Source organism: Eulemur rufifrons, chromosome 8 (genome assembly GCF_041146395.1).
Source record: "Eulemur rufifrons isolate Redbay chromosome 8, OSU_ERuf_1, whole genome shotgun sequence".
Taxonomy (NCBI): Eukaryota; Metazoa; Chordata; class Mammalia; order Primates; family Lemuridae; genus Eulemur; species Eulemur rufifrons.
The window spans coordinates 104,668,191-104,692,456 of NC_090990.1; the positions used below are offsets into that span (position 1 = coordinate 104,668,191).

Genomic DNA, 24,266 nt, shown 5'->3' on the forward strand with positions numbered 1-24,266 from the left:
TTTCTTTCCTGTTTATTGGGGTACCCACTAATCCAAATCCTTATGGGGCAGACCATACCATGTCTTATATGACTCAAAGTATAAAAGGTGGGCATTCATCATAGCATATTTTAAGAGTTCACTATTTACTAATCTCCATAGTATCTCAAAATGATACTTCTGTGCTGTAGAGCTCTTGAGATCAAGGCTGTATCTTTGTGACGTATTCCTTTGGCCTCTTCCTTAAGAAATAACCCATGTATTACATAGGAAATTGTACAATAAAACCCCCTAAAAATTAAACCCTAATAACTCACAGAAATACATTTTTCAACTTTTTCTTCCCTATATTAAGGTTTTTAATTGCTAGCTCACAGCAGCCCCACTATATCCAGGTAGAAAAATGATTTGCAAAAAGTATTAGCTGTTCTCTAGGATTTCAATATGTATTAAGGATTGTGAGCGGCCAGGCGCGGTGGCTCATGCCTATAATTCTAGCACTCTGGGAGGCCAAGGTGGGAGGATTGCTTGAGGTCAGGAGTTCAAGACCAGCCTGAGCAAGAGTGACACCCTGTCTCTATTAAAAAATAGAAAGAAATGATCTGGACAGCTAAAAATATATAGAAAAAATTAGCCGGGCATGGTGGTGCATGCCTGTAGTCCCAGCTACTCGGGAGGCTGAGGCAGTAGGATTGCTTGAGCCCAGGAGTTGGGGTTGCTGTGAGCTAGGCTGACACTACGGCACTCTAGTTTGGGCAATAGAGTGACACTCTGTCTCAAAAAAAAAAAAAAAAAGAGTTGTGAGCTTACTCAGTATGCTAGTAATACCCAAGGTAGCCCATATTCATCATGAAAATTGAGCTTTTCCACTAAAAACTGAAACTGTGTTGATTTTAATTACTTAAGCCTTTACAATAACTGATCTCTGAAATATAAATTCCACTATCTTCTTACTATAAGTCAGTCATGTTTATTTGATGAAGTTAATTACCCTTTCTGTGCCTCAGTTTCTAAACAAAGAGTGCAGATAATAACAGTACATACCTTATGTGTGGATTCAGTGAATTAATATGTGTAAAGTACTCAGCACAGTATCTAGCACACAGTATATGCTCAATAAGTATTGACTATTATTACTGTTTTATGAGCAGCAAGAACAGCAAAGGGAGAAGTTTGAATAAAAAGGCTGTGATAGTACCATGTCACTTCTGTGCTCAAAAATATTCAAGGGGTGCCCTTGAATTAGGTATAAAAACTTCAATTTGACGTGTTAGGATACAGGGCTACCCTTCCAAATAATATCATCTAATAGTGTTCAAAATAAAGTTCATATAATGTCACTACTATTTTATATTCTCCCAAGATCATAACCACACTGACATGTCTGTTTCTCGAATTAAGGTGAAAATTCTCTTGCAATAAAACACATAGAAATGCAAGATAAAAAACGTCAAACATCCTTTTAAATAAATATCTAAGCTCTTAAGAAAGTAAGAGAAATCACCAAGGGTAATCACAAAAAGGGAGTCAAAACTTAGGTTGATAATCAGTATAAACAGATGCTGAGAATACCTGATAGGTGTGTGGCAGTGTTATTAAACAAGGGCACTGTATTTTAGTAGCCACAGAGGGTCAGGGAACAAGGCCTAGGTCTCAGTAAAAAAGAAATTAGAATTGAGACTCCCACATAAGAGAGAGACCCTCACTGAAAAAGTGGACTAAAAAGAAATTTATCTGCACAGAGAGATAACAAGGAAGCTTGAACATAAGCTTGTACCAGCTTTGAATGGTTCAAACCCATATAGAAACTAAACATTAAAAAATCACTCAAGACTGAAATGTTCTTAGGGTACCTAGCCAAAATGAAAGGAAAAATAGGCCGCTCGTGGGTCCCCTAGATAAAACCATGTTAGGATAACTCAATTTTAAAATTATAGAACATACAAGGAAATGATTCATCATGAACTAATGTTAGCAGATACAACAGCAGAATTAGACCTCCAAGTACTCCAGATTATAGAATTAATGTGATTAAAGAAAAAGGAAGGATTTTAAAACATGAGAAAAAAAGAGGATAACAAAAACATCAGGCAAATTTGAAAAAGAAGCAAATAGAACTTGTAGGTATAAAAATACAATCTTTAAATTAAAAACTAATGGACAAATTAAACACAGATTGGACATAACTGACAAGTGAATTACTGAACTGGAATACTGGTTTAAAAAAATTACATAGAAGGCAGCATAGACAGATAACACATTGGTAATAAAAACAAGAGATTAAGAGACATGAACATCCAACATATATTTCATAGGAGTTCCAGGAAAGACCAGAGGAAATGGAAGAAAAGCAATATTCAAAGACATAATGACTGTAAAAATTTCAGAATGTATGCCAAACATGAATTTTCATACCAAGTAATGTAAATAAAAATAAATTCACATCTAGATACAGAATATTGAAACTAGAACATTAAAAATAAAAATATAATCTTAAGGCCAGGCACAGTGGCTCACGCCTGTAATCCTAGCAATTTGGGAGGCCAAGGCAGGAGGATTGCTTAAGCCAGGAGTTCGAGAACAGCCTGAGCAAGAGTGAGACCCCTTTTTGCAAAAAACAGAAAAATTAGCTGGGAGTGGTGGCATACGCCTATAGTTGCTACTCAGGAGACTGAGGCAGGAAGATTGCTCGAGCCCAGGAGTTTGAGTTTCCAGTGAGCTATGATGATGCCACTGTACTCTAGTCTGGGTGACAGAGAGGGACCCTGTCTCAAAAAAAAAAATAAAATAAAAAAATTATAGATATATAATCTTAAAAAATAATCAGAAAAGAAAGATTACCTACAAATGAAAATTATATTGAATGCAAGTATCTTTATTTTTAGATATTTATTTTTAGGGTTTCTTTTCTTTTCTTTTTCTTTCTTTTTTTTTTTTTTTTGAGACAGTGTCTCACTGTGTCGCTCTGGGTAGAGTGCAGTGGCATCATCACAGCTCACGGCAACCTCAAACTCCTGGGCTCAAGTGATCCTCCTGCCTCAGCCTCCCGAGTAGCTGGGACTACAGGCATGTGCCATAATGCTCAGCTGATTTTTCTATTTTTTTTTTTGGTAGGGATGGGGTCTTGCTCTTGCTCAGGCTAGTCTTGAACTCCTGAGCTCAGGTGATCCTCCTGCCTCAGCCTACCAGAATGCTACGTTACAGGCGTGACCTACCACGCCTAGCCTAGAGATAGGGTCTTGCTCCGTTACCCAGGCTGGGATGCCATGTCATGATCATAGCCTATTGCAACCTTGAGCTCCTGGGCTCCAGGGATCCTCCTGCCTCAGCCTCTCGAGGACCTGGGACTACAGGCATGCACCACCATGCCTGGCTAATTTTTTTTTTTTTTTTTAATAGAGATGGGGTCTCAGTATGTTGCCCAGGCTGCTCTCAAACTCCTGGGCTCAAGCAATCCTTCTGCCTCAGCCTCCTGAGTAGCTGGGATTACAGGTGGGGAGCCACTGTGCCTGGCTAGGATATTTTTAGACAAAGATACCAAGTTGGCCAGTAGCTGGAAGAACTACTAAAAAATGTTTTCTAGTAAGAAGAAAATAGGGTTGAAGGAAGGGTTAGGGTGAAAGAAACAAAGTAGAGAGAAAAAAGAGGGCAACTATGTAGGTAAATATAAACATTGACTAGTGAAAATAATGATTGATTTGGGGATTTAAAAAGGTAGAACCAAAAGACTGGGCAATGATAGTGTTTAAGTTGGGAGGAAGGTGATTGGAGTTAAAACATTCTAAGATCTTTGTATTACTTGTGAGAAAGGTGGGGATAGATTAAGTTTAGCCTCTATTTCTTCATTCATTCAACAAATATCTTTTAAGGACAGGTAAAATTAATAGATGGTGACAGAAGTCATAATGAATACTTTGCAAGGAGTTGTGACGAGGGGGCATGAGGCATAAGAGGCTTCTGGGAGCGCTGGTGATATTTCTATTTCTTGATCTGGATGGTGGTTACATAGATGTATTCACTTTGTGATATTTTATTAAGCTGTCTGCTTATTATTTATATACTTTTCTGTATGTAATTAAGTACCATTATATATGTATATGTATATGGTATCACAGAAAGATTTTGGTCTTTGTCTTCAGTTCTTGGCACAGAGCTCCTATACCCCTTAGAATTTCCAGAGTGATAAGAGTGATAGGAGTGTCTTTTGTAATGAGGTGGCTCTCGGTGGGCCTCTAGGTAGCTTGAGGATGGGGACTAGTTGTCAGAAAGACCAAGCCTTAATTAGAAGCTCCAAACTTTCAGCCCACCCCCAAATCTCCAGGGAGGAGAGAATGGCTGGAGACTGAGCCAATCACCAATGGCCACTAATTTGATCAACCATGTCCATGTTATGAAACTTCCACAAAAACTCCCTAACCAATAGGGTTCAGAGAGCTTCCAGGTTGGTAAACAACACACTGAGGTGCTAGGAGGGTCGTGTGCTTGGAGTGGGCATGGAAACTCCATATGCTACCCCTATACCTTGCCCTACGCCTCTCTTCCATTTGGCTATTCCTGAGTTTTATCCTTTATAATGAACTGGCAAATGTATATAAAGTGTTTGCTTGAGTTCTATGACCCATTCTAGTAAATTATCAAATCTGAGGAAGGGGTTATGGAAACCTCTGATTTACAGCCACTCAGAAGTACAGGTGGTCTGGGACTTGTGACTGGCATCTGAAGTGGCGGAAGTCTTGTGGTATTGAGCCCTTTTAACTTGTGAGATCTGATGCTAACTCTAGGTACACAGTGTCAGAACTGAACTGAATTGCTGGATGTGCAGTTGGTATCCAGAGAATTGGAGATGCGGTATTGGAAAAGACATCATGTATTTGGTGTTAGGAGGAAAATAACCTCTCAGTGTAGTATTTCTATAGAAGTTATTAAAAAAAAAACCCCTACTGTACAGTTTATACCAAAATAAAATTCTGATAGATTATAAAGATACAATCCTAAATATGTATCTTAAAAATAATGAAAAAAATGTTAGTATTTATATAATCTTGGCTAAGAAAGAGCTTTCTTTCTTTCTTTCTTTTCTTTTCTTTTTTTTTTTTTTTTTTTGAGACAGAGTCTCACTCTGTTGCCCGGGCTAGAGTGCCGTGGCATCGCGTCAGCCTAGCTCACAGCAACCTCAAACTCCTGGGCTCAAGCAATCCTACTGCCTCAGCCTCCCAAGTGGCTAGGACTATGGGCATGCGCCACCATGCCCGGCTAATTTTTTTAAATATATATTTTTAGTTGTCCAGCTAATTTCTTTCTATTTTTTAGTAGAGACGGGATCTTGCTCTTGCTCAGGCTGGTCTTGAACTCCTGAGCTCAAACTATCCACCCTCCTCGGCCTCCCAGAGTGCTAGGATTACAGCCCTGAGCCACCGTGCCCAGCCGAGAAAGAGCTTTCTAAGCATGACAGCAAAAGCAGAAATCACTGGTAGCTTTGACTATATAAAATTAAAACAATAATAACAAAACTTTTTACAACAAAACTTTGTGAATAATACAAAACAAAAACATCAAATAGGGGAAAAAGATTTACTAATCATATAACAGACAAATAGTCAATATCCTTAATTAGTACATAGAATATTTTTAAATTATTAAGGAAAAAAAATACTCCAATTGTGATATGGGCAAAGAACATGAACTGGCAATTCACAAAAGAAATATATAAATGCCAGTGAGCTCTGGAAACTGACAAACAGGTAAGTAATTTCCCCAAGTTCACAAAAATAATAAGAGGGAAATCAGAATTCAAACCCAGGCAATCTTACCCTTCAATAAGTATTTGCTTAGTGAATGAATGACTGCATATTTAATACTAAAAGATGTTTACATAAGACTAGAAAATGTAGGTTATAAGACAGAATGTACAATAAAATCCTTTTGTGCCCACACATGCACATAAATGTCTACCTAGACTTAGAAAAAAGTCTGAGAAGACCAAGATGTAACAGTGGTTAGATTATGGGAGCTTTTTGTTCTTTTTATACTTTACTAATTAAAAAAAATTCAGAATAAGCACATATGACTTCCATAATAAAGGAGAAAATTATGTTAAAAAACTGAACAATAATAGAAAATTTAAAAAGTACACAAATACTTCCAATGACTCCCAATTATCCATAAGTGGCTCAGCATGGATCTCTCGGGGTCCCCAATCATTAAATTCAAACATCTTGCCGTGGTTCTCCAGTTTCTTCTCCTCTATCCTTAGCTGCCAAATTAATCTTCCTAAAATACCGTTGACCCTCTTGTAATTTCATTGCTTAAAAACTGTCAACAATTCCCCATTTTCTACATAAGAAAGTAGAAATTCCTCAGCCTAGCATTCAAGCCCTTCCACAATTATGGCATTCAACCAATCTTTTCACTTCATTACACACATTCCAGCTAGCTGGCTCCTTGCTGTTCTTTGTGTATCTATGTTGCCTACAGCTTTTATAACTTGTTCATGTGGTTAACTCTACCTAGAATGTACTCTCCCTCTGTATGTCCATTTTCTACCCAAGGCTCAGCTTATATATGATCTTCTCCATGAAACATTTGCTAATTTCCCTTAGCCACTCTGAGAATCCTTTGCTCTTTTATCTGTCTCTCCAGGCACTTACTTCCTTATTTTTTAATGTCCTATCTTTCCAAATAGACAATGACTTATTCAAGGTAGGATCTTTAGCTTATTCATCTTTGTAGTATTCTTACTAAATACTTACTGAGTGAATAAGTTAATTAACAAAATAGAAAAGCTCACAGAATTCACTACTATTAAATTTAGGTATTTTCAAAGTGTCAGTCTGTGGCTATTAGGCTTCCCCTCCCTTATGAAGTAGGTGCAAGGGTTTCTCTTTCTTTGAGCATAGGAAACACAAATTGTTAACAGTGCAGGATGGTTCTTACTCTTCAGGTCATTGACCTATTAAAGTGATTTATGAATTTAATGGACTATAGATCCTTCATCTCAAACTCTAAATTATCGTACAAACTGATGCTGTAAATGCCAGAGCATTTTGGTCTATAGCAGTATGGTTAGCACTGGCCAAACTTTTTCAATGTAAGGGAAATTTATGCTCTATTCTTTAGGAAAAGGTAGAGTTGTAGGACTGAATGTTCTTCTTTACCTTTTTGTGTTGTGCACTGTGGTGCCTCCCAGCACAATCCTTACTCCAGGAGTAGTGCGGTTCAGGTTATAAATCGTTAGAGCCTCTTCATAGGTGGCTCCTCCAATTACAAATACAATGATATCCTGAGGTCTGTGATAATGAAGAAAGAAATATTATCATAGGATAAGGAAAAAAAAGGGCAAGACTTATTATTATATACACAGAGTTTTAATTTCTAAATCTTTCTTTTTTGGTGGAGGAAGCAGAATTAAAGCAGAATAGAATAAAAGGTTTAAAAAAAGTTTTAATTATCTGAAATTGGCAGGAAACAGAGCAGGAAATGCTGAATAGTGATTTGCTTTCTGTATATGAGCGGATGTCTTATAATTTCTGTGCTGTGGATTTCAGAATAGCAAAATAGTGTTTGCTGGAACCAAATGTAGAAAATATTCTTCTATATTCAAGAGGCTGCAGAGTGTCTCACTGTGACACGATATCAAGATAGCAGTATTTTGTGCTTGTGTTACACATCTCCTTTCATGTATAAGCCCTTTGTCAAATACTTAGTACAGCATTTTGGAAAGTATTGGTATATTCGGATGTCCCCATAACACGGGAAGTAGAAATGTTTAGTATTTTGAATACAAAAAAGGAATGGGACATATAAATTAAAGCTCCCAGGAACTCCACCTCTTCTTAAAATCTTTGTACTAAATCCTTTGATAAACAAACAAACAAACAAAAGAAACCATGGAAACAAACACTAAAAAAAACATGGGAGTAGTTTTGATACTGGACATGCTGACACATCAGCTCAGGCACTAGCTTCATTTGGGTAGCACTGTGTAGCTTTTACTATGTTTCAATCTTTATCAAAATGGCTTCATAACAAAAGTGAGTGTTCTTCCTATTACTCTTTCTACAGATATCAACAAGAAGGAGATATTATTTTCAAACTGTTAAGATTTGTCTTGTTTTTCTTTTCTCACACCACCAAAAAAAGATAAAATTACTTAATCTTAGTAGGCAACTAATTTTGTTAAATCACTCACTGGACACTATTTAAAACTACATCAAGCAGAAGCATCCATCTTGGAGGTTATAGCACAAAACTAAACAGAACCATCTTTAATGAAGGAACGTATTATGCACATGTATAAATCATGCAAAAAAAAAAAAAAAAAAAAAACCAACCCAACATTTCCTTCTATTTATCTGTCTTTTTCTAAAATACCTTGAAGGAATTCACTGAGAGAATATTTGTTCTTGTGGGGCTTCATGGAAACAGAATCAGCTATTGTGGCTATTTTAGAATGTTCATATAGTCTCTGAATTGCAGAGACTCCCCAATGAAATGTATATAAGCTCCCAGTGATGAACAAATTGTTATTTTGCAATTAATTAGGTAGAAAGTCCATTATGACATTTCTATGTGGACTTGGAACTTAAAAATCATATATTTGAAATGCTAAATTTACTTTTTAAGACAAAATAAACTTCATTTAAGACTACCCACCATGGACATTCTTAAGAGGGTGGAAAAACAGGAAAAAAAAAAGAAAAAAAAGAAAATACTACCCACCAAAACAATGTATCTAGCACCACAGTGCTTTAAGAGTTACATATTGTTGTATGCTCTACAGTAAATAATGTTTTGCTATTTAAGGAAACACTGTTTTGACTAGATAAATGCACGCACATAGTATAAAATACAAAAGGATATACTAAAAAAGTAAGTTTCCCTCTCAATTCAGTCCTTACCCAGGTACCTCCCTCCTTTCTAGAGGCAAACACTGTTATTCATCTCTTATGTATCCTTTCAGAGATATTATCTGTGTCTGTATACATTTAAACACAAATGGAAGCATTTTATATACACCATTCTGCCCCTTGCCCATATCCTGGATATACTGTGAATTTAAAATTTTGATAGATATTGCCAAGTTGCTTCACAGATGTCATCTCACCAGCAATACAGGAAAGTGCTTATTTCTCCACATCCTTATCAGCACTGTGTATTATCAAGGCTTTTGGTCCTTTTAAACTGATAAGTTAAAAAGTGTTATCTCATCATGGCTTCTTATTATGATCTGTCCAATACAAATTTGAACTACAGACACAGATCTGTGAATCATCAGCATGTGAAGTTTGGGAGATGGTATAGCGTGAGAAAAGAGGACAAGGATGGAACCTGGTGAACTCCAACATTGAAGAAATGAAGGAACAGGAACTCTCAAAGGAGACAAAGAAGGAACAGCCAGAGAAGAGAAGGTAACAATAAAACCGAAGGATATGGTGCTATGGTAGCCAAGCATTTCAAGGAGCAGGAAATTAATACAGTCTTTAAAACTGCAGACAGGTCAAATAAGATTAGGGCTGAAAAGTGTCCACTGGATTTATCAATAGAGGTCATTGATGATTATGGTGACAGCAGGTTTGGTAGAATAGTCCTTTTAAAAAAATGCTTTTTCTGTATCCAATTTATGAGTTATCCTCAACATCCTGTTTTGATCCTCATTTTAAAAAATTCTGCATATTTTACCTAGATTGAACCATGCTCTCATGACACCAAACCTTTATCTTTAGGCTTAATATTCATCCTTGGTTCAAGATTCATGTATCCGTACACCACAGACATTTCAGGCTAATCATGTCTAAAACTATACTATTCAGTTTCTACCTTTAATCTGCTACTCTTCTTATGTTCCCTATTTTGATCAATGGTACTGTATTAGTTTTCTATTGCTGCTGAAACAAATGACTACAAACAGTGGCTTCAAGAATACAAATTTATTACCTCATAATTCTGGAGGTCAAAAGTCTGCCATGGGTCTCAACTGGACTAAAACCAAGGTGTTAGCAGGGCTGTGTTCCTTTTGGAAGCTCTAGGGTAGAATCTATTTCCCTGACTTTTGCAGCTTCAAAAGGCTGCCTGTAGCCCTTGGCTGTGGCCTCCTTCCTCCATCTTTAAAGCCAGCAATGTTTCATGTCTCTTACCCTGTTTTTGTCACTTCTCTTTCTGATAACAGTCAGGAAAGTCTCTCTGATTTTACGGACTTGCAATTAGATTGGGCCCACCTGGAGAATCTCCCCCTCAGAAGCTCTATACCCTTAATCACATTTGCAAACTCCTTTTGCCAAGTAAGGTAATATACTTATAGGTTCCAGGAATTAGAGTGTGAACTTCCTGGGGGTGGTGGGTGCATTATTCAGCCTACTATGGGCACAATCTATCCAATCATACCCAATCACCCAAGTCAGAAACTTTGACACATCTTTTATTTTTCCTTCTTCTCCTATCCTTACTCAGTTGGCCACTGATTTGTGTCAGTTTTATCTCTGGATTAGCTTAACTCCATCCCTTTACTCAGTTTCCCCTGCCTGGTTGCCACAGTCCTACCATAGTAATGATTTATTTGTACTTCATTTATATTTCATTTGTCAGCCACTTTAATCTTCCAAAACACAGATTTGATCATGCCTTTTCTCTGACAAAAGATAAAGGCAGTTGGAGCAATGTTTAGTTAATGTCTTTCTCAACTAGCCCTTAGTCTATCTTTCCAGCCTTGTTCTCTGTTATACTCTGTTCTCTCATTCTCTAGTTACACATATCACTATAAAATAAACTTTATGAGGTTAGGGATTCTGGTTTGTTTGTTTTTTTGGTTGCTCATTGCCAAATCTCCAATCCTAGAATAGCACCTAACACACAATGAGTAGTTAATAAATATTTGTGCAACAAATGATTGAATGAGTGAACATCATCCTATTTTCTGTTCCTCAAAGGACCATGTGCAAACAGTAACCATTTATGGAGTATCTACCATTTATCAGGTACTTTGTTTACAATTTTGCAAGACAAAAATCATAGTTGAGGAAGCAGAAACTCAACAAAAGATATAGAAGATGCAAAAAATACAGGCCCTTCAATATTTGGTCAATGATTGAAAGTGGAGCATGAGAGTAAAGAAGGAGTCCATGATAACTTTTAAGTTTTCTGGTTTTGGTGACTAGGGGTAGTGGCTTAGGTCTGAGAAGAAAGACTGATTTACTGAGAGCAAGGCAAAAACATGTTGTTTTTTAGATACCTGTGGAACATCCTAATGGAGATGTCTACTAGACATCTGGATTTTCAGGCCTGGTGCTTTCCCTGAATATAGGTGGTAACTGAAGCCATAGGAATAGATCAGTGTTCCCTAGGGAGATCTTATACATTAAGAGGAGAACCAAAAAACAGAATTTTGGGTGAGTCCCTAATATCTTCAGAATGAGCAAGAAGAGTAGCCAGCAAAGCAACTGAGAAAGATATTTTCAGAAAGGTAGGGGGAGAACCAGAATAAAGAATCCAAGGGACAAGTGAGTTTTAAGAAGAAAAGGATAGTTAACAGTGTTAAATGCAGTAGTGGGATAAATAAGGTGAGAATAGAAAGAGTCCACTGGATTTACCACTGTGAGCAGGAAAAGTTTGAGTGTGTGGTAGTGGAGTAAAGCCAGGGTATGTGGGTTAAAGGGCTGGGAGGTGAAGACAGCGACTGTGGGCTTCTTTATCCAAGAAGCTTGGCTGTGAAAGGAAGTACATAGCTTGGAGGAGAAGTCAGGCTCAAAGGCTTTAAATTTATTATTTGTTTAATTGAGGAAGCTTGTGTATGCTTATAGCCTGTAGGAAAGCCATCAGTAAAGAAGAAGCTGAAAATATATGCCGAGTCAGGGAGGGGTGGAAGAAACAGAAGGGGAGAGGGGAAGGGAGAGAGAGAAAAACGAGGTGGGGGGGGGGAGAGAGAGAGAGAGAAAGAGAGAGAGAAGCAAATAATCAACAGAGAAAGACGTCCGAAGACATGATAGCAGTCTAAACAAGAGTGCTGGCAGAGAGATTAGTTCTAAATAGGAAAAGGATGCATTTCCCTCAGAATGAAGGAAGGTGGTAGAGGTGGGTATATTAATAAGTATGGGGCTGGACATTGAGGGAGTTAATGTTTGACAGACTCAATTTTTTTCTCTGTGAAGTAGGAAACACTAGGATGAGCTACATGACCTGGAGAGAACGGAAAACATTCAAAACTGATGTGGAGAATGAGACAAAGAGAGAGAACTAGGGATACATAAAAATTTGGCTGAGTATCCCTGAAGGCCCAAGTAAGGTTAGAAACAATGAATTCGTAGTCCCCCCAATCTATAATTTGTGTGGTTTCCTCTAGTAGTACACAGAAGTAGATAAAAGCCTGAGGCTAAGTTATTAATTCAATATTAATCTGGTGCTTTAGGCTGCAGGAAAAGAGGTTTTTCACAAACCTGTAGGGAAGTATTACCACTCTCCATGAATCACTGAAATGTTCTACACTACCAAGTGTTCTTTCTTGAAGTCTTCCCCTTCAGTTACTGGCCAGATTTTTCTTGCTGAGAAAAGCCATTTGCTTAGGAACGGTTGTACGATTATGATACTAATATTTTTCTACCGAGTATGATAACTCTCGATTATGCAGGAACTGAATATTTAGGCAAAATACAGGTTTTCTTCTTTTTCTCCAACAGATATGTGTTGTTTCAATTCTTACTAACAGCTCTACAGAAAGAAAAAGGAAATGAATATGAATAGCTAAAACTCAAGTTCAGTTCTTGTCAGGATCTTTACGAATATATTTGATGAGAATAGCTACAGGGGCTATAATTTTAAAAACTTATACAACTTAGAAGTAATACTTATACTATTACTCTCATGGATATACAGAAAGAGGTATCTTTTTAACATTAAATTTCTATGGATGTAAATTCTTAATTCTTCTCACTATATTGGTTCTCGAAGTACCAATGATCTGAGATAATAAAGGCTTCTCAAGTGTAGTCACCACTGCTTTGATACTCATTAAGGATGTAAAAGATGAGTTCTGTGGGGGGAAAAATCCAATGTTCTAAGAATGTACCATCAGGAGGCAGAGAGAACTCTAACAATAGTTAGGTCAGTGTTGTAACTACTTGGGGGTCAGGAAAAGTAGTGGAAAGCAGGAAAATAAAAGGCAGTTAAAGTGTTCAGAAATAAAGAAGTACTCAAGGGTGAAAAGACATTATATTCACAGAAAAATGAGGATTTTTTTTACAGTAAGATTCTATATACAATGTTCCTTATGGTGAGGGACAACTCTACTCTGAGGCCTGTTACGCAGTTTATCTTGCATTTTTTGAGTAAGTAAATACTCATGAATTGCACAGTTTATTTTATTAAGAAGTAGGGTGGGGGGTTTTCTTTTGCAGGGGTACGGTGACCATCTTGGTGACTGATGAGAGAAATCAGACAGTATCACTTCTGTTTTGAGCTCTTGATCTAATAAATCAATTTAAAAAGCTGCTGAGCAAACAAATGAGGATAATGATAATCCTGGAAAATGACGTTGCTTCTCCATAGTTACCCTCTCACCATCCCTGCCTTCAGAGTACATCTGTCTCTTATGGAAAAGAAAGGCAAGAACTGGGAAGGAATAAACTCAAGTAAGCTTTTAGCATAGCCAGAGAACACTGCCCTTTAGTCTGATAATTTCAGGGTACTAGGGTATTTTTGTATTATTGGAGAGGAAAGAAAATGTCATGGATGGTAAACTGTGGGTGTAGGTTATATAAATAAAAGGACAAAATCTTAGATACAGGGATAGGCTCTTAGAGCTTGGCTCAATTGTATACCTAATGAAGATGACTATGTCATATTTGGTTATGAAAACATTAATAAATATTTTCCTGCATCTCCTATTACTTATTCAAGCTGGCTTAAGGAAGAACATCTATGAAAAAAATTATTTTAAAACATCCCTGACATTTTTCCTTTTCATTCCTTTCCCCAGTGAATTTTAAAAGTAGATGTTCTAATGAGGCCAATGGTAAAATATATAGCAAATCTTTTTAATATGATGGTTGAACCTAAGTGGAATACACAAGTTCAATTCTTTGTGTGCATCTTCCTGTGCTCTGTAATTCGTCATAGCAATCCAAAGCATTAATTAATGCAGACAGCAAACATTAGAAAACAGCAGCCAGTTTATGTTATATATATATAAGGATAACAAATTTGTATCTTATTTTGCTAGAAGACTAAACAAAAATGTTCACATATAGGATTTCTGGAAATCATTATTTCTAAATGTGGATAAGTTAGGTGGAAAAACAAACTTTAAAATGGCAACATTTTATTAATAGTCTGTTGATATTATATTTATGGCTAAAATTCACATTTTTAATATGCTTATAGGTGATAAAGTCCTCATGAATATTTACTACAGGAAAAAAGGCCAATGAAAAAGAAATGCTGCTTTATAGAAACAAAAATAAGCTGCTGTGACAAGATTCTACTACATTTGTGTAAATGTGAAAAGTATTTCCTTTTTGAATTGACTGATATATAGCTCCATTTTCTCACCAAATGAAAAAATTGCTTTTTTTTTTTTAAATCAAAGACAAGAAGCCATTTTGAAGTGAGGAAAAAAAATTAGCCTGAAAAATAGGATATGTGGGAATTCATCTGCAGGAGAAAGATCAAACCCAATTTGTGGATATAGCTACACAGCCAAACAGGTTAACCACTAATTTAATAGCTAAGGGCTAAGAAATTTCTATAAGTGTTCTGGTTTTACAAAGTTGTGTTCTTGCCACATTTAGTTTGATGCTTTCTAATATTACAACAATAAAACCAAGAAGTTCTATTTGAGACTTAACCTATTATAAAGATGACTAAAATAAATGGCTCTTCTCCACGTGAAGATCTAGGACCAAGAAAGTGGCTAGAGCTGATAGTGGTGCCAAGTGAATGCACAGCCAAAATACTGTATAGAGCTACTTACAACTGTAAAAATCTAAATTTTCTGTGGGATCAATTAAATTTATTTTCTGGATTAAATTTTCCATTTGTAAATTTTGTCATATCAACTAGTATAGATACCTACATAATTTAACAAACATCTATTGAACACCTACTGTTTGTAAAGCACTGTGTTAAATGTTGTGAAAACCCCCCAAATTAACAAAATATAATTCTTACTTCAATATTACAATAACTAATGGGAAGGACAGATATGTATACAACTAACTACTATCTCAATATCCAGAGGTAACAACTATTAGGAATTTCTTGTTTATTCTTTCAGAAATAGTTACTGTATACGTACATATATGTGCTTGTGTATATATATATATAATATACATATGTATATATGTATAGTCAAACACATATTTATATAACATGTATATAGTCACACTCATGCTTATATAGCTTTTTATCAAGAGGGATATTATAGCATCTTGCATTTCTAAACAAGATATCTTACAAAGCTTTGCATATTACCCTCTGAAGAGTCATGCCATTTAAAAAAAAATGTGTAGTATTATACTGTAATTTAGGTAACCAGTCCTCTATTGATGGATATTTAGCTTGTTTCCAGTGTTTTGCCATTACAAATAATGTTTCAGTGAACATCCTTGTTTAAATATCTTTGTGTATTTGTGCAAGAATATCTATATGGTAAATTTTTAAAAGTAGAATTGTTAAGTAGGAGTCTTTCAGGTCCTCTGCATCTCCCTTCTGTTAAGCAGGGCCAGGAGGTGGCATAGATATCTTCTCTCCCCCCAACCCCCAATGTAGTTTTGTAACCATTTCTCTGCCTTCTTCCTTCAAAATTTCCACTATTTTAGAAGCTCATAATGTAGTTGCACTGTTTTCTCCTGACCTCCTTTCCTGGTCACTCTCATTCCCTGAAGACTTTAGTTCAGGCTTACTGTCCTCCTTTTTACTCTCTCTTTCTTCAAGATTTTTAGTGACTTTAACATGTGTAGATTACTCATCCAATATCCTGGTCACCGGTTACCTCACCCACACCGACCTTTTCTTCCACTGCCAAAACAACCCATATCCATGATTACAACCTAAACTTCTTCATTACAAGTATCTGCATTACCTATGAAATCTTGAATCCAAGATCTCTTTCCTAGTAACCCCCTCTCAACTTCTAATCTACCTACACTAATACCCTTCTGAAATAATTCTTTGACCTCATCAAACCTTCAATTCACTGACAAATACTTTTTTCACTATTCAATACCCTCTTCTTATTTTCATTTCCCAAAATCTTGATTGGACCCAACTAAATGCCTTTTCCACATTTAATCCAGAAGAGCTCAAAGTTGCTGGCAAAAAACCACACAACTGGGCTCACTGGCTGTATTTTAAACTAATGACCACAAAACTAAAAAGGGCACTCGGCCGGGCGTGGTGGCTCACGCCTGTAATCCTAGCACTCTGGGAGGCCGAGGCGGGTGGATTGCTCAAGGTCAGAAGTTCGAGACCAGCCTGACCAACAGCGAGACCCCGTCTCTACTAAAAATAGAAAGAAATTATCTGGCCAACTAAAATATATATAGAAAAAAAAATTAGCCGGGCATGGTGGCACATGCCTGTAGTCCCAGCTACCCGGGAGGCTGAGGCAGTAGGATCGCTTAAGCCCAGGAGTTTGAGGTTGCTGTGAGCTAGGCTGACGCCACGGCACTCACTGTAGCCCGGGCAACAAAGCGAGACTCTGTCTCAAAAAAATAAAATAAAATAAAATAAAAAAATAAAAAGGGCACTCGACCTTGCCTAGAAGTCCAACTTACAATTCCCTAGCAAATTTGATTCCTAGCCTATGAGAGGACAATTTCACAATGTTTTCTCTTTTTAGCCCTTACTTTAGCTGATAATTTGGCATTGTATTTTACTGAGAAAATTAGACATGATAGCCCCCATGTTGATAGGCCCCATGTTCTCACCATCAAAATTATAAACCTATTGTATCTACATATATTGTTTTCTCTCCTGTTAAGGTATAAGAAGTACCTCTGCTTCTATCGAAGGCAAACCCTCTGTGCTCTGGATGCACTAAGGACTTCACTTTCACAGCTCCTCCTCTTTCTCTTCTGCATATCTATTTTTCCTTCTGTACTGGATAATTCTCATCAGATTACAAATATGCTCTTGAATCTCTCTTTCCTCTGAGCTCACAGTCTCTTCTAGATACCATCCCATTTCTCTGTCCCCGTTATGCAAAAACTTCTTAAAAAGTGTTTTATATATATATGCTGTCTCCATTTTATCTTATATCCTGTAATCCTCTCTAATTTGGCTTTCAACCTCACTGAAACTGGGGAAGAATATCATCAAAGACCTTCCTGTTGTGAAATCTGATGGATTCTTTACTTTCTCTACCTCTCAGAAGACTGGGCACAGTTTACCATCCACTTGTTGGTCATTATGACACCAGGCTTTCCTGTTTTTTCTCCTACATTTCTACTTCCTCCTCAGTGTCCATTGCTGGCTCCTTATTCTCTACTCAATGTTTGGTCCTGGGCTCTCTTCTTTTTCCTTTTCTATGCATTCTCCTTAAGATCTTATTTAGTCTAATGGTTTTCAATGTCACTAATACCTTGTCAACTCCTAATTTAGTATGACATTTCCACTTGGTTATCGAATAGGCATCTCCAACTTAACAACAAAACTCATTATTTTTCCTCAAAACCTAAGAGTTATCCTTGAGTTCTCTCTTACCCTTGTTCCATCAATCTACTCTATTAAATAAATCTATTGATTCTACTTTCTCTATCAGCCTCCTATCCAAACCACTTTCTTTCTTGGACTGTTGCAGCTATCTCCTCAGTAGTCTCCCTGCTTCTATTTTTGCCTTCAATAATCCATTCTTTTTTTTTTTTTTTGAGACAGAGTCTTGCTCTGTTGCCTGGGCTAGAGTGCCGTGGCGTCAGCCTAGCTCAGAGCAACCTCAAACTCCTGGGCTTAAGCAATCCTCCTGCCTCAGCCTTCCGAGTAACTGGGACTACAGGCATGCGCAACCATGCCTGGCTAATTTTTTCTATATATTTTTAGTTGTCCAGCTAATTTCTTTCCATTTTTAGTAGAGACGGGGTCTCACTCTTGCTCAGGCTGGTCTCAAACTCCTGACCTGGAGTGATCCTCCCACCTCGGCTTCCCAGAGTGCTAGGATTACTGGCGTGAGCCACCACGCCCTGCCAATAATCCACTCTTTTAAACATAACTCAGTTTATGTCACTTATATGCTTAACTCTTCAATGGCTTCCTATGACATTTTAAATGAAAACATACACGACACACACACACACACACACACACACACACTCCTTACCAGGGCCTATAAGGCCCTATGTGATCCAGTCCTGCTTATCTTTTCAACCTCTTATATCCTCTTTCCTCACTATGCTCCAGCCACATGGGGCTTCTTTCTGTCCCATGAGCTTGTCAAATTCTCTCTTTTCTCGAGGCCTTTGCTCTGTTGTTTCCTCTGCTTGGGATGCTTTTTCTCCTAATCACTGTGTGATTGGCTCTTTCTTATAATTCAAAACTCATCTTTAATTTCATCTCTTCAGACAGATCCTTTCTCCATCAAAAGTAGTACTCCCCACAAGCATACTTATTTGTAGCTTATTACCCTATTTATTTGCTTTATAGCACTATCTCATTCAAATTATATTCTTTGTTTGCTCACTTATTTACTCTATGTGTCCTTCACATAAGTTTCTTGAGGGCAAGTACCTTCTCTTTCCTGTCACTTTTATACCTCTAGCATCTACAACAGTTCTTGGCATATTGAAGGTCTTCAATAAACATCTGTTGTGTAAAAGGATGAAACAATTGAATTATTAACGATATACATATTTCGGTTATAGTAACAAATGCCAACTGATGCTGACAACTGATAAATATGCATTTTGTTGGAAATGCATCATTTTGAGCTTTGGAAATGAATCACACAAATTAGAAAGGTTTCTTGTGCACTAATCATACACAATATATTCTTCTGGTGGCCTATGGTTTCCCTTTAGCAATAAGTAATTTCTTGTTCACTAATTCTTAAATGAAATTCATAAGCAAATTAATGTTTTTACTTTTATCACATTAATTAGAGGGCTCAAGACATTTTTCAAAAAGCCTCTCAGATAGTTGAATAACTTTGGGCTGGATTTTATCTCACTTAGCTGACATTTCTGAATCCTCATACCAAGGTCCTTAAACATTTTATCTGAATGAGTGTACTCTCTGAATTTAACAACAAATGTTAAATTCTGCCTTTCAACCTTGAATTTTTAAAAGATGATTTTTTTTTTCTGTTCTGCACCAAATTACAGAGATTATTTTTAAATGGACAAAATGAAAAAATATACTTTACCATATAAAAAAGTCATCAATGTACCTCAAAAAAATTTTTTTTTTTTTGAGACAGAGTCTCACTCTGTTGTCCAGGCTAGAGTGCCATGGCGTCGGGCTAGCTCACAGCAACCTCAAACTCCTGGGCTCAAGCAATCCTCCTGCCTCAGCCTCCCAAGTAGCTGGGACTACAGGCATGTGCCACCACTTTTTTCTATATATTTTTAGTTTTCCAGTTAATTTCTTTCTATTTTTTAGTAGACATGGGGTCTCACTCTTGCTCAGGCTGGTCTCAAACTCCTGACTTCGAGTGATCCTCCCGCCTTGGCCTCCCAGAGTGCTAGGATTACAGGTGTGAGCCACCACGCCGGCCCTCAAAATATTTTCTCCTTTCAGAAATTTGTTATATTTATAAAACATTTACTTCCATGGCTCTTAGATTATTATTAGCTGAAATAATACAAGAATTATACCAACAATAAAATTTTCACATTAATCTATTCAATAGGATTCAGCTACATATGTTAGGCCCTTTATAACATGTGGTCCAAATAAAAAAAATATAGCAATATAATTTTTAACTAGGTAGAATTTATGCATATAGTATTTCAAATTTCAAGTTGGCCTAAGAAAGTTGTTCTGGACAAGTTTTGTTTTTATTGGAAATTAACTAACCACTGGATTAATATGATAACTAATTGCTTCCTTTTGTTAATACTAGAAAAGAAAGCCATCCTTTTTCCTTGTGTAACAAATGGCCTTTATTAAATAGATCTCTCATTTTGTGTGCTGGTCACATTTGGCAAAGTCCAGTCCTCACCCCAAATAGTAACAACCTGCTCTGGATGGCAATCAAACAGCAAATCTATTTTTGGCTTTAATGTTTGAAACTCCAAATGCCTCTGAACTGAACCTTAAATGGCATAAGTAAACTGGTCTGATACTAAAATACAGAATATGAGGATTTGGAGCCCTCCAAAACACTGTCTCTTTAGTACAAAACAAATAAATGTTTCAGGCTTAGCAAGAGAATTCATATCTAATGTCGATATATGAAAACCAAAAGAATCTTAAGACTGAAACAACAGGGGAAGGAGGAGCAGAAGGAAATAACCTCAGCTTTAATCCCTAACATTACTCTAAATTTCCTATTTGCTCAGTGTTGCAGGTTTTATTATTATTAGTATCTTTGTTACCTTACCTGTCTCTGAGTGTGCTCGGGCCTAGATAAGGATACAGGTTTTCTTTAAGCTTTCCTTTGATGAGATGATCCAAGGTCTCATGGAGGAAAGGTTGATGCTGTGTATATACATTTTCTACTCCCTAAAACAGGGGAAAATGGTTCTTATGTCATATTTGGGAAACTAGCAATATAACAGTTAATAGTACTCATATTAGAAAAGAATATACACTCAGTAGAGACTTCATGAGATAGATTCAACAGGAATTTTAGCAAATTTAAAAATTATTTTAATCCACCAGAAAAATCTCATTAAAAATACTCTGTAATTTAGTGTTAGCTGTTGTAAAGGAATTTTAAAAATGGAATTGCTTCAATCCTTTATCATTGTCTTCACTGATTCTCATTCTTTTGTGAAAATGTTAAATGACAGGTAGAGCAAATAAAAGGAGATTGGAAACACCCAGGAAAACAGAAAAACTTCAGGAAACATAAGAAAGGCTAGCACATTAAAATTAATTTTTGACCATTTCAAGAAAACAGGTATTTTTAAAAGATCAACAAATGTTTGCTTCATCTTTAATTTCCTTCAAAGAGAAACTACCTACCAAATCTTAAATTATAAACAAATGGAATAAAATAGCTGTGACTAAAAGAATTGTCTTTTTAGTCTTGAGTATTTCCTGGAAATATCTCCAGTTATTTTCTGCTCAGCTATTTGGTCCAATGCTGATACTGCTCCAATATAGAAAGCACTAAAAGAAACAGCTTTCAAGAGGATGTCTGCTTTAATTTCATTTAATTGACATAGTACTAAATCAGCAGCAATCTTGAAGATACTTTGAAGATCATATTCATTCACTCTCAGGGACTTCAATTGTTTGTCACTTAGGAAAGTATAGCAGAGATATCTATACCTTCAATCCTTTGAGGAACTGTTTAGTGATAGCCACAGCATCTTTGGGGCTGAAGAGGTCACTTCCTCTGACTCGTTTACCACCATATTCAACAACTGCAGACACGAGCTGTAAAAAAAAAGAAAAGCAACTTTTATTGCTTAGGGATCAGGAAGTTCATTTCATAAGAAAATAGCTTTATTAAGGAAATGAAGACATAGGAAGAAAGAATTACATATTTCTGTAAATAAAAAGAGTATGATTTAACATTTGTTAGCGCTAAGAATATAATAATAGAGTTGGTTCCCATTTGGTGGGCTTAATATGTAAATTCAGTTACCTTTCGATACTTCTCAGAAACACCTTTATTCCTGAGGTCCATCATTAGTCCTGGCAGGCTATTGCTGCTGTGTCGCTCATAATGTAAAGCATAAAGCATCACCAGGCGGGCAGCATCAAACTCTGTCACTTTAGGGTTCTGCAGGAGCCTTTTTACATTCTGAAAAAAGACAGAGCTGGCATTTATCCCCCTTTCACTTGAGTGATCTGTTGTATAATGCCTTAGATCTAATAATTATTGAATGGTAGTGACAAATCTGAGTTCATGGCTGAGATTACTACTATGACAATGTACAGGTCATACATTTAGCAACTGTCTCAACTATAGAAAATTAAATGTCTTTTGTCCAAGATAAGAATTAAATAAGGAAATATATTTCCATTGTAACTGCTTTAGGACAAGAATGAATTTAATAATGAATAGTTCTTCTTTTCCAATAGCCTGAGTTGTAATTTCCTTGCTGAAAGAAGGAACATATACTATTTCCACCACTTTAATCAATAGAACACACAATAGAACTGACCAGTTAAACTGTAAAACGCTACTTCGTTCTCTTTTTTTTCCCCTTTTATTTTTTCCTTCTTTCCTTAGATCTGGATTCCTAGCTACAATGCTTTCTCTTAGTGTTAGTGATTGACCAGTGAAATGGAGACAAGTTGGTAGAATTTTACATAGGACTGGGGTTAATCTTCAAGAAGCATCAGAAGTAACCATGTGTTTCAAAATGGTTGACCAAGATATGAGTATATGATAGTATGTAATCTCTAAATTGAGTACTTATAATTTTAAGAGGCAGCTACTGACAGGAAACGGAGCCAGGAGAAATCATATTCAGGTTTTGCCAATCCTCACATTACAGACCTTCGATGTAGTACAGATTTGTATTTATTATGCAGCAGAATACATAATTTAATTCAAGTCAACAAAAACTTTTTGAGCGCCAGGCACTGTTGGGGGCACACAGATGAATTAGAGACAATTCCTGTCTTCAGTGAGTTCACTGACAATGGGGTGAAAGGTGATGAAAGTAATATAATCTATTCTGCTATAAAGAATGTTTCTTTAATGTACTTTAGCTCTAAGAGATTGATAAATATGGAAATAGAGTCAGTTGAACAGAGAAGGCATATTGGTTCCTGCGTAATTTTTACAGCATGGACAGGCTTCCTCATGGTTAGGGAGGAAGCTTCACCAATATGTTAAGAAAAAAAGATGAAAATCCTCAGAAGTGTTTTCTGCAAGAAGTATCTGGTTTTACAGTTTCAAGAACTGCTGTACTTTCTACTATGTTAAACTATCTAGGGAAAGGGAAAGTGCAAATGAAAAGGATGTTAATATTTTGCATTGTGTTAAAAAGTAAAACAAAACAATATAATAACCAAACGCTGATTGATGAAGAAGGCTGTCTCCATAAGGCATTTTTAATTTTGATGAAATTGTCTCTATGAGAAACAAATATTTTCAAGAACTTACAATTTGAAGAACAAAACATGAGCCCCAGGAATAAAACTGCAGATGATGAACTGACTCTATTTCTAGGTGCAAATGGCAGTACTAGTATTTTTATTAGGATTGTTATTTTTATTAGGGCTTTGCTTACATTATATAGATTTTTTTCCTTTTTTTAGTTATATAGAATTTAAGTAGTCTGATTATAATCCTATTTTCCCATAACCTTGTTTATTTTTAGTGTATGATTTTGTAGAACATGAGATTTTTCGGGAACAAATATGTGGCATTATAACAAAAACATATGTATGCAAAAAACAAAAGAAATCAAAACACAAAAGCTGAAATCAGGGGAAAGGGAGACAAACGGAAGAAAAGTGTATCTCGTTGTTGAGAAATCAAGAAAGACTTCATAAAGGAGGTGACATGTGCAAAACTCCCTGAAGAATAAATAAAAGCTGGAATTAGTAGGACAGACTGAAAGCTGTGACACTCTTAACAGGGATATGGAAATCATAGGAAGAAATGGCTTGGTTTGAAAGTCTGGCAAGAGCTTTGGTGGGCCCTGGATTCCGAGGACATAACTAACATCTGTACGATAACTTTACAACTTACAAGATGCTTTCACTTAACATTCTCTCTTTAGTACCTCACAACAACCATGTCCAATGTCTAAGAACTCTACTGTGCACACTGAGTAGGGACTGATGATACGGAGAACCTCCCAGGTAGCTCTCAAGTAGGAAGCTCTCTAAAAGGGATTCCTATTGTTGCTCTTCTGGGTTAATAATTCACTATCATCATCCTTAGGGATCAAAAGGGAAGAAATTTCTCTTCTGTGGATTTAGACCCCAAATTCATAAGAATTTCTATACTTTTTTTTTCCCTTTTCCAGTATCTTTCCCAGATAGCAGCCGTGGAATACAGCCTATTTAGAATAGCTATTCAAATACTCCACTATTTTCTAATACAATATGAAGAAATTTCAGAGTATAAATTATTTATCAAGTACATATACACAATTTCATATGTATCTCAATCAACTTGGCATAGGTTTAAAACATTGAGAAATCCCATCGGGTATCTCTGTTGTCACTCTTCTTAC

General features: G+C 36.4%; 1 protein-coding gene across 1 annotated transcript in view; it reads right to left on the minus strand.

The window, feature by feature from the left end:
* The window catches only part of VPS45 (vacuolar protein sorting 45 homolog), a 64,086-nt gene that overhangs the window by 19,714 nt on the left and 20,106 nt on the right, over positions 1–24,266 (minus strand). Inside the window, exons 11-14 of the mRNA XM_069478855.1 lie at positions 21,713–21,871; positions 21,394–21,501; positions 20,498–20,619; positions 7,134–7,265 (exon numbers count right to left, since the gene is read on the minus strand). Of these exons, the coding sequence (XP_069334956.1) occupies positions 7,134–7,265; positions 20,498–20,619; positions 21,394–21,501; positions 21,713–21,871 (521 nt within the window). The remainder of the gene's footprint in view (positions 1–7,133; positions 7,266–20,497; positions 20,620–21,393; positions 21,502–21,712; positions 21,872–24,266) is intronic.